This window comes from Crotalus tigris, unplaced genomic scaffold (assembly GCF_016545835.1).
Source record: "Crotalus tigris isolate CLP2741 ecotype Arizona unplaced genomic scaffold, ASM1654583v1 scf7180000017722.570129, whole genome shotgun sequence".
Classification (NCBI taxonomy): domain Eukaryota; kingdom Metazoa; phylum Chordata; class Lepidosauria; order Squamata; family Viperidae; genus Crotalus; species Crotalus tigris.
The window spans coordinates 223,317-242,864 of NW_024096591.1; the positions used below are offsets into that span (position 1 = coordinate 223,317).

Consider the following 19,548-nt stretch of genomic DNA (forward strand, 5'->3'; position numbering starts at 1 on the left):
GTACCAGGCTAATGTTGAAAGAACATCATCAGGGTCCAGTCCAAGCTGGGAATAAGCAAAATGGAGACTGCTTTAGAAAAAAAGTTGTAGTTTACTGAAGAGGAAAGCTAGACAGAAAGATGGCTCTGGGAAAGCTGAACACATGTAGTTGGGAGTGGTGGGTTTTTATACCTTCTTGAGCTTTTGTTTGGAGTTGTTGAACTTTGTTGAACTTTGTTTGGAGGCATGAACTTTGACCTGAGTCTGAGTGTGCCTTTCTGGTATTCTGATTGTGGTGGGTTAATCCTATTATGTCCCAAAGGTCATATCCTGCTTCCCTGAGGCTGTGGCTGATGGCTATGTCCTATGTTGGATTTTTTTGGTGTGAGGGATTGTTGATTCTAGAGATCTTTGTCTTTTCTAATCCAAGCTTCCTGGCTCCAATCTTTCTGATAAGATTATCACAACTGCATTTCTGCAGACCTGGTTTCTGTTTGGGGCAGAGAGACTTGGGGAGGGGTTGGGGGGTTCTGCCTTTAAAATCCTTTGGGGAAATATAATATTCTGCCTTTTAATATTCCCCAAAATATTTCTCTGGAAGGGAGGCTGACTTCCCACACTAGAAAGTGGCAGACCGTGAGTTCAAGTCCTGTCTTAGCCATGAAAACCAGCTGGGTGACTTTGGTCCAGTCACTTTCTCTCAGCCCAAAGACTGAGGGTTATCATTGTGTGAGGAAAATAGGAAGAGGAAAGTGTGTTAGATATGTTTGCTGCCTTGAGTTATTTGTAAAAATAATAATAAAGCTGTGATACAAACAAATAAAAAAAAAATAGTGCTGCACCCTTATTAGTAAAAAATACTTTATTACCTTTCCAAAACAAATGGATGAATAGATCTTAATTAATTATATGGTTCTCTTGTATTTGTGCCATTAGGACATTGATATAGAAGTTTTGGCATTGGTCAATGACACAGTGGGAACAATGATGACCTGTGGATATGATGACCAGCGATGTGAAGTTGGTGTCATTATTGGTAAGTTTATATTCTTTTAATAAGAAGACAGGATCAAACCAGCTGATGTTAAGACTTTTATTCCAGAAGTTTAATTTGAATCAATTATAGATATCTTTTTAAAAATCTTTTAATAATTCAATAATTCAAATGTCTAAGACATTTATTTTATAAAATGAAATTAAGAGCTCAGTTTATCATTGTTTTGATGAAAATGACTAATCTTGGTTAATTGGGTTTTTATATGGTTGTTTGAATACAGATAGTCCTTGACTCACAACTGGTTGTTTAGCAACCATTTGAAGTTACAATGGACCTTCCAAAAAGGTACCACATTCAAAGTTTTGGTGACTGTCCCCACTTTGGGTGCTTGGCAACTGGCCCATTTTATGGCCGTTTACAGTGTCCTGAAGTCACATCACCACAACACACATTTTTTATCTGAAAAATGGCATTTACTTCTGATTTCTGGCAAAAAACATCTATTGCAGACAATGACCATCACAAAAAAAAGTGTTGGGAAATTAGTTGCATCATAATCTGCTTAACAGCCGGCATGACTTATAACCATAATTTCAAGCTCAATTAAGCCTGTAAGTTGAGGACTGCCTGTACTGGCTGGTATCTTGCTGGGATCTTGACAAATTTGAACACTGCATCCTGCCCAACAAAAGGGAACTCAGTGGTGATCAAAGTGAGGTTTTACACTTAGGCAAGAAAAACCGGGTTCCGGTTCCGGTTCACGGTGGTGCGGTTGAGCGAAGGGAGTCATCCCTTTGCCGATCGAGTTTCCCCTGCCGGTAGACCCCTTAGAGGATCAAAAATACGCTCTGGAGGAATGTCTACCATTGAGGAGGCTTCTTGGATAGTTACAGAGGAGTGGCAGCATCCTCTGTGCACCAAGTATCTCCTTTGGGCCGGCAGGGTAAAGATCGGCCATTAAAATGGCCGATCATTTAGCTGCACCAACTGCAAGCCACAAGATCAACTAAGCAAATGACCCACTATGGATAACTCAGTGAGACTTTCCTTTCACCTCTATTTTCTTTATGCCTGTGAAAAGTTTTTTTTGCTTGGAATTATTCCCTTTTCTGGTGAAGCGGCTTTTTAAATGGGGAAAGAGAAGCACAAAGGATCAAATTTATTTTTGTTTTAATGGTTGTTATTATTTTTGGATATTGGGAGCCTCAAGAAAGTTTTTTATAATACTTGGAGAATATTGTTTACTATTACCTTTATGGTGTCTGGAAGAATTGAACATTTGATTACTTTCTGGGGGACACTCTCTGATAAACTTATTAATTGTACTTGCTATCTTTTCTTCGCTGGAAAGGCTTTCATTTTGTACAAAGGAAAAAGATGAGGAAAGTGGGAGGAGATGGATATTGTGATCATTTTTTAAATATAGTCTCCTTCAAAAGGATAAGGATTTGAAATATAATAAAGATGGAGGAAACTGGTGTAGATTTTCTTATAAGTACATTTTGGACAAAATTTTGGAAAATATAGAGAAGATAATTGCTTGCTCAAAGGAGATTTCTTTGTATTGACAAGGCAAAGGACAAGGAATAAGTGAAACATCAGTTTATACACAAGAGGCTTGTGCTCCGCTTACCAAGGTGGAAGAAGTAGCCTCACAGTTGGACAATCAATTGATTTTGGAAAAAAGACTTGATATGAACAGACAAAGGACTTATGATAAGGAACTAGACAATCTTGCTTCAGAAGGACAAGTTGGCTTGCAGACGCCATTTGATTTTGAGATAGAGAAAAAAACATGGGAAGAACAGAAAAACGCGATCAAAGAAGACGATATAAAAGAAAGGATTTTAATTGAAATTTATTCAACGTTAAAAGAAAGGGGAAATGATGTTCTGCTATGAGTCATTCAGATTAACTATAACTTTTATACTAATTTAACAAAATGCACAATGGGAGCTTCCTTTTTGGAGTGTATAGTGTGGCAGGCGGAGGCCCAATTATGGAAACCTGTTTGAACTAGAAAGAAACCCAGAATAAGATATAAATATTAAATCTGATTATAGTAATGTGGTAAAGGTTTTATAGCGATCTGTATTGATTTGGATTTGGACTTTGTTAAAAGGGCTTTATATGTTTTTAATATTAGAGATGGTATAATGGGAAAAGAACTGAAATATGGGAAACGATGGAATTAATTATTGGAGATTTGGAGAAACAGTGAAAAACAATAGAATATTGGTGAGAAAGAGAAGAATTTATTTTTGGAGTTAATAATGTTTAAATAAAAAAACACTTGCGGCACCTGAATAGTAAATGAATATGTTAGTTTAAGATTAAATATTTGCAAAATTAAGAAAGCATGATACAGGATCTTTGGGATGGATAATGAGTTTGTAAACTTTTATTGATTAATGAAATTTATATAGAGTGATATATTCAATGAAAATTTGTTTTAGAAATGTTTTAATGAGCTTATAACAATATAAATAGATAGAGAATGTTAGTTTGTTTTTAATTATTTAACTTGGATGAAATGTGATATTAGTGAATGAATTGGTTTTAGAAAGATATTGATTTGATTATAATGTTTTTAAATAAATGGAGAGTCCATTAAGCTTAAGTTTAAATGTGTGAAGAAATATAGGTTTTTATAGATTAAAATTTTTTATTGATTAATGCAGTTGATGGTTAGACATAGTAATGAATGAATGCATCTGAAAATGTATTAATTTGATTATAATATCCTATATAGATAGAGAGGGAAATTTTTAAGAAATAATGTGTATATATTTACTATGTTATTGTTTGTTTTTTAAAAAAATTGATCACCATGTTTCCACATGGGTTCTTAAGCTGTGTTGGTGTAAAATGGAAAACTAATAAAAATTGTTTTGGAAAAAAAAGAAAAAAGAAAAACCAAATGCACAAGCATAGACTAGGTGGTACCTGGCTCAATAGCAGAAACTGTGAAAGGGATCTAGGCAGTGGTCAGATTCAAATATGTGAACAACCGGTTCTCTGTGTGGATGCTGGTTCCGGAAATCCATTCTGGGCCTGGGCAACAAAAAATTAGCTACCGGTTCTGCTGAAGTGGTGCAAACTGGCTGAATCCCACCACTGGATCTAGGAGTCCAGTGGTCAGCCACTGAAGTAGGAACCAGCAGTGTGCTGCAGCTGCCAAAATAGCCAGTACGGTCCTAGGCTCATCAACAGAGGGATTGTATCAAGAGCACATGAAATGTTAGTATAAGGTGACCAACTTTTTTACAATGAAAAGGAGGACACAAATAAATTGAAGAAAAAAAATCGTAAAAACTGGGTCAGCCCATGGAAGGTCAATTACCTGCCGCGCCCCCACCTGCAGCCGCCCTGCCAGCACCGCTGCCCTGCCATGTAGAGTGGGCCCCGCAGCTCCCAAAGCACCAGCCATGCCAGCTCCGGCCCTGGGGGGGCAGCCCGCCATTGACACACCCCGCCTGCAGTCGCCCTGCCAGCACCGCCGCCCACCCTTAGCAGCCCCATGTAGAGAGGGCCCCGCAGTTCCCACAGCACGGTATCTTCGGAACTAACTAGGAGATGGTGTAGTTGGGTAGCAGGGAGGGGTGCTAAGTTCCTGCCAATTCGCCTTCGCTGCAGACAACTTGCATATGCAAAGTTTGCTGGTTGGGTGTTTGGCACGCTCAGCAGCAATTCCTATTGGCTTTCGAAAGCCATTAGGGGGAGTAGCACAGCTCATGCAAAAGTTGAAAAAAAACCCATCAAAAAAGGTGCCAGAACGCCATTCTAAGCGTTCTATGAGGAAAAAAAAAGCTCTGCAGATTAGTCTTCAAATATTAAAAAGGAGGACATGTAGGAGGACACTTTTCGAGGGAGGACAGAACTTACAAAAGGAGGACTGTCCTCCCTAAAGGAGGATGGTTGGTCACCTTAGTTAGTACCACTTCATACCGCTTTGGTAAGAGCAAACTTGGAATACTGTCTTTAGTTTTGGCCACAATGGTACAAAAAATATATTGAGACTCTAGAAAGAGTGCAGAGAAGAGCAACAAAACTGAATAGGGGGCTGGAGGCTAAACTGTATGATAAATGGTTAAGGGAATTCAGTATCTCTAGCCTATCAAAGAGAGGATTATGTGTGACAGTATTTTTTCAGTAGTTGAGGGGCTATCACAGGGGAAAGGGGGTCAATTTATTCTCAAAGGCATCTGAAGGCAAGACAAGAAGCAATGGATGGAAACATGTCAAAGAGAGTTCCAACCTAAAACTAAAGAGAAACTTCCTGACAGTGAGAACAATTAATCAGTGGAATAACTTGCCACCAGAAGTCATGGGTGCTCCATCACTGGAGGTTTTTAAGAAGAAACTGGACAGTCATTTGTCCAGAATACTATAGGGTCTCCTGCTTGAGCAAGAGGTTGGACTAGAAGACCTCCAAGGACCTTTCCAACTCTGTTATTCTATATTTCAGAATTGCAATTTTTTTCAAGCTGTGCCTCCCCCACCAATCTTGTTATTGGACACATCATGCATATAGTTTTGAAAAGCATTTTAGATTGACGTGTGGGAGTGAAATAAGCTGTTTATTCATCTCTCTGTTTTTTCCATCTTTCAAAATATGATGACTGAGCAGGAACAGGCACCAACGCTTGCTATATGGAAGAGATGAGCAATATTGATCTAGTAGAAGGGGATGAAGGCCAGATGTGCATTAACACTGAATGGGGAGCCTTTGGAGATGATGCATCTCTGGAAGACATCAGGACAGAGTTTGACAAGGAGATTGACTCTGGGTCTATAAATCCTGGAAAACAGTTGTAAGTGGAGTTGTCAGGTTGTTGAAAACTTTCCTTCTACTAAGGTAGCAAATGAGGCCAGTGTTTTTCAACCTTGACAACTTTAAAATGTGTGGACTTCAACTCCCAGAATCCTCCAGCTATCATGCTGGCTGAGGAAATTCTGGCAGTTGAAGTCCATGTATCTTAAAGTTGCCAAAGTGGAGAAACACTGAATTAGGCATACATTGGAACAGAAATTGCACTGAATAAGTTTATTTATTTATTTGTAAACACAGTAACTCTGAGTTTAGCTCTAAGAATTGGTGTAATTAGTCGAGGTGCTATATAAAAGAACTGGAGAGAGCTGGAGTCCAAATAACTTGGTAAGCCCTATATTCCAAAGGCCTTTTAAAGAGATCTATACTGGCTTTTGGTTCAGATAATTTGCAAACTGATGGACTAAAAAACCCCCAAACAAATGGCTGAGAACAGTGATGTGCATAAACTAAAGTAGTATTTCTCAGTTTTGGCAACTTTAAGATGTGTGGATCTCAACTCCCCCAATTCCCTTGTCAGCCAGCCATTCTGGGAGTTGAAGTCCACACATCTTAAAGCTGTCAAGGTTGAGAAACATTGAGGCAAACTGACCACAAACTGACACATTTCAGGCATTTGGCATATTATTTTTCCAAAGTGCAAAAATACCATCACTGAAATAGCTCCAAAATATCAGATGTATGTATTTTAAAAGACATGTTTTTGAAAAGGAAACTTTCATTTGGTGAAATGAAATTTGTCATCTGTTGTGATTATGTAATGGAAGATTTTCATTGAAGGCCATTTAAACATGAAATGTTGTTTGGAGCTTCACCATTTTAATTTTTTGATACCTCTCTACAGAGATATATCTGACATTTGACTGTTCTCTGTTTGAACATACTGTAGGTTTGAGAAGATGATTAGTGGATTATATCTGGGAGAACTGGTCAGGCTTATCCTTTTAAAAATGGCAAGAAAAAGCTTGCTTTTCAGTGGGAAGTTATCCACAGCACTCTGTACTAAGGGCAAGATTGAGACAAGACACATGGCCGCTATGGAAAAGTAAGAGATTTGAGTCTACAGTATTCTTTTATTCTTTTAGTCTTCATTATCTTAAAAGCTGAACCCGTAAGCATGTAAAATTATATTTGTTCTTAAAAAAAACTCCTGAGAGTTTTGCTCTCATGGATTAACATAGTTATTTCCCTGGAGATATTTCCTTCTGTTCTCTTGAAAGTTAACTAAATACATTGTCCAAAGTGAGTTGGCTGCTTTAAGTAGCAGGTTTGGGCTTCAATTCTATCACTAGAGCCACAGGCAATAGATCTTAGGTCAGGGATCTTCAAACTCGGCCCTTTTATGACTCATGGACTTCAACTCCCAGAATTCCTCAGCCAGCCTGGCTGAGGAATTCTGGGAGTTGAAGTCCATGAGTCATAAAAGGGCCAAGTTTGAAGACCTCTGTCTTAGGTATTTATGCAAGAATAGCAGATTTTTTTAAAGAAATCAATAATTAATTGACTTAATAGTGGTATTTTTCCTGGCCGAAAGTAAGGGAGGGATTTGTGAGATTTCTTTTTTTTTTGAGTGGGGTGGGTGTCAGGTGCTCACTTGGATATCTATGCAAAATAGAAAATATAATACAGATAGTCCTAGACTTATAATCATTAATGACCGTTCAAAGTTACAATAGCACTGAAAAAGTGTCTTATGACTGTCTTTCACCCTTATGACTGTCCCTATAGTCACGTGATCAAAATTCAGATGCTTGGCAACTGATAGCTGCAGTGTCCCGGAGTCATATGATCACATTTTACGAACCTTTTGACAAGCAAAGTCAGTGGGGAAACCAGATTCATCTAACAACTGTTGTGTTACTAACTTAACAACCACAGTGATTCACTTAACAATTGTGGGAAAATTCATGTAATAACTGTCTCACTTAGGAACAGAAATTTTGAGCTAGGTTGTGGTCATAAAAGGAAGAATAATGTGTAAAACACCGTTACTGTCCTGAACATGGCAAGCAGACCTGGTTGACATTGATTTGAGAATAGCATAGTTCTGTCCTTAGCTTTAGCTGCTGCTAAATCATTCTGATTCTCCAAAGTCATCTCTGTGACTCTCTACAAAGAACTCTGTGTGTGTGTATGTGTGTAAAAATCAAGATAGCTATGAATGCATGATCAAACAGCATTCAGACAGCAACATATTGTCTGGATTCCAACATCTAACTTGCTAATACATATTAAGTTCCTTTCTCTCTATCTCGTTTTTCTAGCCAATGATAAAAGGTGTCCCATGTTCTAAAATAAACTGAAACTTCTTTCTCTTTCATTTTCAATGTCAGTCTATCCATTTCTGCACACTCTAAGATTTTTTTAATTAACTCTTCCTCCATTGATAGTTCTTCATTTTTCCAATGTTGAGCAAATACAATTCTTGCTGCAGTTAATATATGTAAAATTAAATATATACACTCTTTCTCATAATTTCCTACAATTATGGCTAACGAAGATAGTTCTGGCTTAAACTCTATATGTTTTTTCATCATTTTCTCTAACATAAATGTATTCTTAATGAGAAACTTTTAGCTTTAGAGCTCTAAATTTGTAATTCACAGTCTGCATCCTCAACTTTTAAGAATTCACTTTATCTTTTCCCATAACTGAAATGCCATTTTCCTAATTTCTTGGTTGGGAACCAGGAATAAAGAAGGCCTGAGCAACACGAAAGAAATTCTGAGGGAACTGGGCCTGGACCCCTCCGAAGAGGATTGCATTGCTGTCCAGCACGTTTGCACAATTGTTTCATTTCGCTCGGCCAATCTCTGCGCCATGGCCTTAGCAGCAATCCTGACACGGCTTCGTGAAAATAAGAAACTGGCAAGGCTCCGAACCACAGTTGGAATTGATGGGACCCTGTACAAGACCCATCCACAGTAAGTCAGATGTTAAGAGTGTGGAGCAGGAGAGTTATGGACAATTCTTCCTTCTTCCAATGAGTCAGAGGATCGATTGGATGGCTGAACTGTGTGCTGCACTTCAGTCTAATGATCTGTACACAGTCTAATGATCTGTAGACAGATATAGTGATACCAACCAAGATCTCCTTCAAGAAGGAGATGGCAGGAAAGCAGTATATAAGTGTGGTGGAGGTGAAGATGGCTTGCAAGAATCAGAAGGCAAGGAGGGGCATGGTAAATAGTATTGGTACATTAAGATAATCTTTTCTAAATTTGGCAGTTTTAAGATGGGTGGACATCAACTCGCAGAGTTCTGGCTGAGGAATTCTGAGAGCTGAAGTCTACCCAAGTTGTTAAGTTTGAAAAACACTGATGTAGATCTGATGATACTTACTTATCACATGCCACATTTTCTTGGCTTGCTCTCCTTATTTTATGCATTTTGCTTATCATTGCTTACCCCCCAAATAATTTATTTTATATATAATTTTTGCATTAATAAATATTGGCTAGATTGGAGACATCAAGAGAGAGTCTTGAATGTTGATGCCTACACTCTCTGTCTATAAAATAGCACACAGACTTGCCTATGACTATGGTCTTTGCTATCCATTAGGTCTAAAAAAAGTGATGAAAAAAACCACCACCCAGTTGTGATTTAAGCTGCATTATGAAGGCTTTGGAATCAAACAGCCTAGTGGTCTGCAAATGTTCCTTGTCTCTGGTTACCAAGTAATAGATTGAAACAAGAGCAAACTGTGTTTAGTTTGCTCAGCTGATTAATATTTGTCTATTGATGCAGAAAGTAGGATTAAATGAAGCATAATTCTGACGCAGCAAAAGCACTAACTTTCAGCCAAACCTAGATTTAGGTTTCTGCAGAGGAATAGAATAGAATAGAATAGAATAGAATAGAATAGAATAGAATAGAATAGAATAGAATAGAATAGAATAGAATAGAATAGAATAGAATAGAATAGAAGCTGAAAGGCACCTTGGAGGTCTTCTAGTCCAGCCCCCTGCTCAAGCAGGAGAACTTATACCATCTCAGACAAGTGATTGTCTAGTCTTTTCTTTAAAATGTCCAGTGATGGAGCGCCCACGATTTCTGGAGGCAAGCTGTTCCACTGGTTGATTGTCCTCACTGTCAGGAAGTTTCTCCTTAATTCCAGGTTGCTCTCTTTGATCAGTTTCAGCCATTGAAGATCTTTTTCATATGGGGTGGATTCCACAGTTCTTGAAAAATAGGGTATGGGGAACTGAGGGGTGGGTGGGGAGGATATCCCATTGTCTGACTTTTGGATCCTAAAAAATTTAGGAAGCTAGAAGAATTGCTATCGGATGGAGAAAGAGATCCAATTCTGAGCTTTGTTGAATATGCCTCATTTATTTATTTGTTTGTTTTCTTGCTTATTAAATTTATATTTCAGCCATCTCACAATTCAAGGCAACTCTGGGCAGCTTACTTTCTTCTTGTGTAGAATCAGCCACTGAGATTTCATTCAAGTCCACATCCTGTCTAGTAAGAATGTATTTCAAAAATGAAGTAGTTCATCTGAGTCTCTCTCTGTCTCTGTCACTCTCGGTTGTCTCCAGAATTAGAGTACAAATGTCATAGATTTTACAAGATAAAACAACGTACAGTAAAAGTACATAAATAAATAAAAGTTGCACAAACTTCAAATAATGTAGAATGAAATAAATACAGAATAAAATAAAATTAACGAAACCCAATGATAACTGTAGTAAGATTCAACCAAGGTCCAATTGCCCCCCCCCCCAGGAAGAGTCCCCATTTGAGCTCCTTCTGAAAAGAGTCCAGGTAGAAGCCAACTGGATGTTTGGTGAAAGATTCTTCCACAGGACAGCCACCAGAAAGGGCCATTGCAGGATCTTGACCTCTCTCACCTCCCTATAGTGGTGCACCACCAGCAGCTTCTCCTAGGTAGATCAAGCTGTTTGGGCCTACTCCAACAGGAGAATGTGAGCTGTAGCTAATGAGGTGCCAGGCCATGTAAGGCTTTCTAGGCTAACATCAGCACTTTAAATGGTACCCCAACAGCCAGTGTAGGGCCCACAGCAACGATGCCATAGGTTTTGGCCAACCAACACCTGGAATACTGCAGCCAATTTTGGTCACCATATCACAAAAAAGATGTTGAGAGTTTGGAAAAAGTTCAGAGAAGAGAAACTACCGTAAGATGATCAAAGGCCTGGAGACTAAAACATACAAAGAATGGCTGCAGGACTTGGGTTTGGCTAGTCTAAAGAAAAGAAGAAATAGGGGAGACATGATAGCAGTATTCCAGTACTGCTGCCACAAAGAAGAGGGGGGGGTGTGTCACGTTATTCACCAAAGCACCAGAGGGCAGGACAAGAAACTATGGTTGGAAACTGACCAAAGAGCGAAGCAACTGGAATTAAGGAGAAACTTCCCGACAATGAGGACAATTAACCAGTGGAACAGCTTGCATCCAGAAATCATGGATGCTCCATCACTGGAGATTTTTAAGAGGTTGGATAGTCACTTGTCTGAGATGGTATAGGTTCTCCTGCTTGAGCAGGGGGCTGGACTAGAAGACCTCCAAGGTCCCTTGCAGCTCTATTCTATTCAAACACAAGTCAGCGCATTGGCCACTGGGCTATAGCCACAACTATAGCTTTCAAGTACTCTTCTAAGGCAGCCTCATGTAAAACATGTTGCAGAAGCTGGAGTGGGTGGGGACAAGAGTGTGAGTCACTGGGGCAAAATCCTCCCATCCCAAGTAGCACTGCAACTGGTGCATCGGCTGAAGCTGGGAGAGCAGCAGGTCCTGGAGGATCCCCAAGTTTGTGGATTTGCTCCTTGGTGGGTAGTGCTGCTGCAGAACAATTTTGTTTACGGGTAGTCTTCGACTTATATCAGTTGCCTAGAAATCATTCAAAGTTATGCCGGACCCTCCCAAAAGCTCCTTACAATTAAGTTCCAAAGTTCTGGTGGCCAGCCCCCCCCAATCACATGATATTAACAATGAATTTGCTTAATGACTGCAGTATCTGTTTAACAAGCATTGCAAAGAAGGTCATAAAACTGGGTCCAATCACATGATAACCTGCTTTATGACCATCACACCTTACAACTATAATGGCTACATTCCATTATATTATGATTGTAAGTCAAGGATGATTGTAAGGACCCACTTCAACCCACATCTTAAGAAAGCAGAACTCTTGGAAACAATCTCTTCCAACAGGAACTTTTATTAAAAGTAGTTGATAGTGGGCATAATAGACAGGATCTGAGGGATTCCCTTACGGATCAATGTTTTAAAGTGTCCCTAAGCAAACCCCACCCCACAGTTCTTCCGGGCGGTTCAGACCGGCAAATCCCCAGGTGTTAAATCCAGGAAAGATAACATCAGTCCGGCTCCATTGTGCACGATCATTCAACAGCTCTTCACACCTTATTCTGCTGATGGAGAAATAGATCCTGGAGATTTGTACCTCTTCCACCCCTTTTTCCTAGCTGCCCTGTAGGGAGGAGAAGTTCAGAGGGGTGCATAGCATAGGAGGCAATTTGTTACATTGTAATGTTAGCACAAGGTGAATAAACAAAAGGTTACTTTGTAGTGAATAGAGGAAGTGAAAGTAATAAACCCGCATGCATATCCCCCCTCCCCTTTGGAAGTATGACAGGATCTAGGGAAGGGTAAGAATTGGTTTTAGATCAGAGAAGATAGATAGAAAGGAAATATAACTGGATTCTGACAATGATATATACTTGTGTCTACTTGCTTCATCTTGTGTGTTTGTGTATGTGTTTCTATCTTTAGATTTGGGAAATGGTTAGGGTTAGGGTTTTTTTGTTTTGTTTTGTTTTGTTTTTGCTGAATTCCTTCTATTCATATCAGCAGTAATATGTTAAAGTTCAGCCTGGTTTTCAAAAGCTGGTTAAATAAGAAAGTCTTCTGGTACCTTAGAAAATGCATGGGGGACCTATGGGATGGCAGCCCCTTTCTCTCTTATGGGGGAAGGCAGTGATCCCATCAGACAAGCAGGGATTGACCTGCAAAGCTGTCTCAGGATAGAAGGAGGAAGTGCCCTTTGAATCCCCCTCCCTATCCTGCCTCTGTAGGGAGGGCAGAGTCTTCTGTCCCAACTAACCAGAAGGATTGGATTTATTGTGACACTGCTTTTATCACCTTAACAAAAAATACCTGACATCTGTGAATGGTGTTAGCTGCTGGTGTTGTGCAGTGGTTGCATTACAAGGTGTAAATTTGGCAGAACAATTGCAGCCATCTCCTTGGTCTCCCTTGTAGGTATGCCAAGCGTCTCCATAAGGTAGTCCGACAGTTGGTGCCCAACTGTGATGTCCGATTTCTGCTTTCGGAGAGCGGAAGTGGGAAGGGGGCTGCCATGGTTACAGCTGTGGCCTATAGGCTGCTGTCTCAGTGGAAGCAGATTGACGAGGTCTTGGCCCTTTTCAAACTAACCCGAGAGAATCTCCTCGAGGTAAGAAACAAAATGAGGAGAGAACTGGAGTATGGCCTGAAGAAAGAAACCCACCCAACAGCCACTGTGAAAATGTTGCCAACGTTTGTTTGTGGCACACCGGATGGCACAGGTACCTCCTCATCTTTCTCACAACTTTGTAGGCTACCTACTTTGGGGAGTTCAAGAGGATTTACAAAAATCTGGAAAAAAAAGCAGGAGGAATTTATAACTGGTTAACTATCTTCTAGGTAGCCTACCACATGTCAAGTGTGTCCATAGAGAGGGATGGGTATTCAAAAATGTTGGGGAGGAGGAGAAGTTATGAAAAATCTGATACATAAGAGCATGACATAATATAATGTCTGTATCTCTCTGGTTTAAGAGCTTTAGGGAAGGTGGATTGTACACATATATCACATTCTCAAAATGCTGTGAGTCTAACTTTCTGCTGATCTTTCTGATGGTGCAAGTTTCATTATTTTTGAAAAAAATGCATTTTTGATTTCAGTGCATATTTCCACGGATACTAAAATATATAAGTTATAAATAGAGACAGTGGTGGAATTCAAATACCTGAACATCCGGTTCTCTTATTCGATGCAGGCTGGGCCTCTGAGGCCTAGAACGGACTTCCGGATGTAGCATTCATGCACTTCTGGTGGGCCATTCTAGGCCTGGGAGGCCTCCTCCAGACCTCCGAGACCTAGAACAGACTTCTGGAAGTGGCATCCACGCACTTCCAGCAGGCTGTTCTAGGCCTGGGAGTCCTCCTCCAGGCCTCCAAGGCCTAGACTGGACTTCTGGAAGCCAGCCGGTTCTCTGAATACAGCAAAATTTAGCTATCAGTTCTACTGAACTGGTGCAAACTGGCTGACACCACTGAATGGAGATTGACCCAGCATTTTGCATAAAAAAGATGAAGTATCTTTGGTCTAGTGCTATAACACTATTAATTATGAATAGAAAGTTTAGATGTTTCTAATGTACCCTAAACTTTAGCTTTCTGGAAAGATCTGGAGAATGGTCAAGGAATGGTCAGGGATTGGAACTACAGGTGGTCCTTACAGCCATTCATTTAGTGACTGTTCAAAGTTAAAACACCACTGAAAAAGTGACTTACGGCCATTAACACACACTTACAACCATTGCAGTATCCCTGTGTCACATGATCAAAATTCGGATGGTTGGCAACTGGCATGTACTTATCAGAGTCGCAGTATCCCAGAGTCATGTGATCCCTTTTGCAACCTTCTGACAGGCAAAGTCAATGGGAAAGTCAATGGGAAAGCTTAACAACTGTATTACTAACTTAGTACCTGCAAGGATTCACTTAATAACTATGGCAAGAAAGGTTGCAGAATGGGGGACTTAACAATTATGTTGCTTAAACAATGAAAATTTTGGACTCAATCGTAGTCATAAGGCGTGGAATACATGTATATCATAATTGAATTACCTCTATCTGAATATAATTACTTGGGAGCAAACCTGCCTAGAATTCAGTATATTTTAGATAGGCAAAAGGCATTTTTGAGATGTTTTGTAGTCTGTAAGCTGGAGAGGAATATTCTAAGCAATTGAGAAGGATTTTACTAAAAATTTATTTTTCTTTTGCAGAAAAGGGGAAATACTTAGCTCTTGATCTTGGAGGAACAAATTTCAGAGTTTTGCTTGTCAAAATCAGAAGCGGAAGAAACAAATCGGTTCGGATATACAATAAAATATTTGCAATTCCTTTGGAAATTATGCAAGGAACAGGAGAGGAGGTAAAAGTTAATCCTTAACTATTTATTCCTGGGATGTATATTCTATTCCACTCCAGCAGGACTCTGAACAATTCTCCTTGCTGATCCACATGTATTTAAAATACTGGTATTAAGTACTGCCTTTAATTATTATTATTTTTCTTTCAGTTATTTGATCATATTGTCCAATGCATTGCGGACTTTTTGGAATACATGGGACTAAAAGGTGCCCGGCTCCCCCTTGGTTTTACTTTTTCTTTCCCCTGCAGGCAAACAAGTATTGATAAGGTATGAAGGCTGGGATTTTCCACATTGATTGGCTTCTGCTCTCAATGTGGTTTAATAACTGCTCAATGTTGCACAAGAACATGCCTTTTAATAAATGTTATGCTTCCATCCCTGTTCGGTTATCTCTAGCAGAGTCTTAATAGATTCTGAGCCCCAGCATTAGGAGAGACTGCATAAAATCAGTGCTGAGTGTATGAGGATAACAGGCATTCTTGTTTGATTTTTGTTTGAATAAGGCATGATTATGTGGGAACTGATGACCCATGTCTTCCTGAGCACAGCATGGACACGTCCTGGGAATCAACTTTGTCTCCCATATTCTCAGAATCTGGCCTTTGCCCATCCCCAAGCCTATACAGATAATCCCTGATTTATGACCATTCATTCAGCGTCCATTTGAAGTTATAATAGTGCTGAAAAAAGTGGCTTATGACTGATGCTGGCACTTAGGACAGTGTCCCCACAGTCTTGGGACCGCATTTTGGGCATTTGGCAACCAACATGTATGTATTAGAGATGCAGCATTCCAGGATAATGTGATCACCATTTGCAATCTTCCCAGGGGGATTCTGATGAGCAAAGTCAGTGAAGAAAGCCAGATTCACTTCAGCAAGAAGTGTAAAATTGGGCACCATTCATCTAATCACTACACTGCTTAGTGGCATAGGTTCCAGCCCCAATTATGATAATGAGTTCAGAACTACTTATACTTTGGGTTGAACTTAAAGTCATCCTTAGCTGTTCCACTTTTCATGTTCTCCCTCTTCTCCTGCTGTAATTCCTGCCACAGTCACATGCTTTAGTAGGATTTGTGCAGTTTTCAATGGCTAGTGGTTACTAGGCTTTGCCCTTTGTGTTATTTCAGTTTTGGCTGCAGGAAACTCCATTAAACTGGCTGGTGGAGAAGCATCTACAGATAAAAATAACTGATCATTGCTTTCCAAAACATTTGTCAGGTCAAGGTGGGTTTCTTATAAACATGGGCTTAGCACTCTTTTGAAAGAATGCTGGGTCTACTTTTAAACACAGGTTTAGTGTTGTTTGCTAGACTAGTTTCTAAAAATTGGACTAATAATAAAGTTATTATTCTATTCTATATTATTCTATTCTTTGTTCTGTGCAAAAAGTCAATTTCAACATCAAAAGAAAGTTGGAACAGCATAATCCTCCTGCTCTCTCTTCCAAGAAATAACATTTTCTATCAGAAGGTAAATTTGGACATTATTTAAATCATGGATGTCCAACCTTAGCAACTTTAAGTCTAGTGGATTTCAACTCCCAGAATTCCTTAGCGAGCCAGTCTGGCTGAGGAATTCTGGGAGTTGGCCAACAGGTTTTAAGATTGCCACTGGTTGGAAGCCCCTGATTTAAACATTCTTTGAAAATGTAGTTTGAAATGAGTCTTTCCTAAAAATGTAAAGCCAGTTTTGAGTTTGGGTGATTCAATTCTTTTCTCTCCCTTCAGTAAACACTTTTTAATTGTCTTTTTTGTATTACTACTTTTACTTTCCAGGGCGCTCTTGTTGGGTGGACAAAAGGTTTCAAGGCAACCAATTGCGAAGGGGAGGATGTTGTTGACTTGCTAAGGGAAGCGATAAAACGGAGAAATGTAAGTATCCTGCATCTCTTTTGAGCTAGAGCCCTCCCACTAGGGTTGAACAGAAGCCACTATTTACTGCAATCTTCCTATTGATTTCATTCAGAATTATTAAGATAAATGTACTATAGAAGAATGGTTGTTTAAAGTTTCTAATTTAGCAGAAATGGCCAAAATTTCTGCCTATTTTGAAAGATCATTCACAAGAAAGATACATCTCGGTGTGGAGAAGATGGATAAATTTTGTACAGAATAAATATGGGATTGGAAAGTATTTAGTTTTTGATTAACTTATAGTTTAAACTGGGAGTTTTTGTATTTGAGTTAAAGTATTTTAGGGATTTTGTTATTGGTATAGTTGGATAAGCTTAGTTAAAATTTGTTTGCTTATTTTTTTTTTTAACCCTGTAATCAGCTCTGGGAAGTGGGGGGGAGGGTTGGGGTGGGGGGAGGGGGGGTTATTGTATTGTTATAATAAATTTGTATAAAACTTTTCAATAAAAAAAGATAAATGTAGAAATCATGAGGTCTTTTACACTTGGAAATTGATTCAGAAGAAACTCTTTAAGAATTTGCGGGGACCCCAAATTGCACTCCAGTTCATTAAAACAGCTCATCTTTGATCAAGGTCTTTGCAGGGTGAGAAAAATGATATAGTTGCTTTAAGCCAGGGGTCTTCAAACCTTTTATGACTTCTGAACTTCAGCTCCCAGAATTTCTCAGCCAGCATGCCAAAAGAATAACTGAGAATTGGCAGTAATGATAAAAATATATAACAGGTTGCTGAGAACCCAGCAACGTAATCTAAAAATGCAGATTTCCTTCTCATTATGCAAGTGATTTATACCAGTTTATTACTCAATTGATTATTTTAAAATAAAACAATTCCTCTTTCCACTGTCTTGAGGTTTAAGCTAGCATTGGCACCAAAGATTTGTAAACATGCATTTTTTTTTTTCTCCCAAAATCCCTGAGCAGCTATCCGGTAACAAGTTGCTCACTTTGCTTTATATGAACCAATGTTGATGTAGAACAGTGTTTTTCACATTTGGCAACTTTTAAGATGAGTGGACTGCTGGAAAATTTTGGAATTTGAAGCCCACGCATCTTAAAGTTGCCAGGTCTGAATAACACTGATGTAGAACAGGGGTCTTCAAACTTGGCCCTTTTATGACTTGTGGACTTCAACTCCCAGAATTCCTCAGCCAGTGTGCCTGGCTGAGGAATTCTGGGAGTTGAAGTCCACAAGTTATAAAAGGGCCAAGTTTGAAGACCCCTAATGTAGAATTAATATAGGCTGGATGGAGTCACTGAAGCAATAGGCATGAACTTAAATGGACTGCAGAAGATGGTAGAGGACAGGAAGACCTGGAGGAACGTTGTCCATGGGGTCGCAATGGGTCGGACACGACTTCACAATTAACAACAACAAATGTAGAAGGTCTGAAGAGTGGTTTTGCTGAGCGATGGAGCCCTATGATAAGAGGAAACTTAGCCAGATTGAGTTGTGCATCTTTTTCACACTTGCTCCATCAAAACCGGTTAGCCAAGAATAGAGGAGTTAAGGCTGGAATGTATTTCTCCAGCTGGCTTTGCAATTATAACTAGTATGTGCTGAACTGAATTTGTTTTACATTTATAACTGGTGAGATTTTTTCAGGGGCTGTTTCAATGTTATGCACACTTTTGTTTACCGGTTGCTAAAGTGAAATAGAGTAAGGCAGAAGAATGCAAGTGTCCAACCAGTGATTTAAATGATTATTCAAATCAGATCATTGTTAGGTGGAGCATTTTTGCAAGTACATATAACCCTAAGGCAGGGGCCTTCAAACGTGGCCCTTTTATGACTTGTGGACTTTAACTCCCAGAATTCCTCAGCCAGTGTCCTAAGACATGCTACATTATAACACTAGCTACCCCTCACTCAATTTTTGTTTCAGGAATTTGATTTGGATATCGTAGCAGTGGTAAATGACACTGTTGGGACGATGATGACGTGCGGTTATGAAGACCCCCATTGTGAAATTGGCCTCATTGCAGGTAAAATGAGAGAAATATACAGAAGACAATAGCACAGGTTTTTGCATTGTGTTTTAACATCCCTGAGCAACAGGAAGGTACAGTAGATAACTGGGATGGTGCTAATTTTCACTGATGGCCTGCAAAAGAAGAAATGGCCTGCAAAAGAAGAAAATGGTACAAGATATTGATTTGGCTTGTACTTTTCCTTACTGTCTGGATTTTTTCAGCCCAATTATGTAGCCTGACTCTTTCTATAGTAACCATTAGAACAGTTACTATTTTGTGTTCTACAGCTGGAAGGGACCTTGGAGGTCTTCTAGTTCAGTCCCCTTTCAAATAGGATAACCTATATCATCTCAGACAGGTGATTGTCCAGTCTCTTCTTAAAAGCCTCCAGTGATGGAGCACCCACGATTTCTGGGGGTAAGCTGTTCCACTGGTTGATTGTCCTCACTGTCAGGAAGTTTCTCCTTAGTTCCAGGTTGCTTCTCTCTTTGATCAGTTTCCAACCATTGTTTCTTGTCCTTCCCTCTGGTGCTCTGGTGAACAACCTGACCCCATCTGCCTTGTGGCAGTCCCTCAAATACTGCAATACTGCTGATGTCTCCCCTATTTCTTCTTTTCTTTAGACTAGCCAAACCCAAGTTCCGCAGCCATTTTTTGTA

The 19,548-nt window shown here is 39.5% G+C and overlaps 1 protein-coding gene across 5 annotated transcripts in view; it reads left to right on the top strand.

Moving 5' to 3' along the window:
• Nucleotides 1-19,548, top strand: part of HKDC1 (hexokinase domain containing 1) — a 78,834-nt gene that overhangs the window by 34,695 nt on the left and 24,591 nt on the right. For all 5 annotated transcript variants that reach the window (XM_039338870.1, XM_039338869.1, XM_039338873.1 and 2 more), the window contains exons 6-14: nt 916-1,015; nt 5,607-5,790; nt 6,697-6,852; nt 8,498-8,731; nt 13,057-13,361; nt 14,849-14,997; nt 15,145-15,264; nt 16,778-16,873; nt 18,802-18,901. In XM_039338870.1, the coding sequence (XP_039194804.1) occupies nt 916-1,015; nt 5,607-5,790; nt 6,697-6,852; nt 8,498-8,731; nt 13,057-13,361; nt 14,849-14,997; nt 15,145-15,264; nt 16,778-16,873; nt 18,802-18,901 (1,444 nt within the window). The remainder of the gene's footprint in view (nt 1-915; nt 1,016-5,606; nt 5,791-6,696; nt 6,853-8,497; nt 8,732-13,056; nt 13,362-14,848; nt 14,998-15,144; nt 15,265-16,777; nt 16,874-18,801; nt 18,902-19,548) is intronic.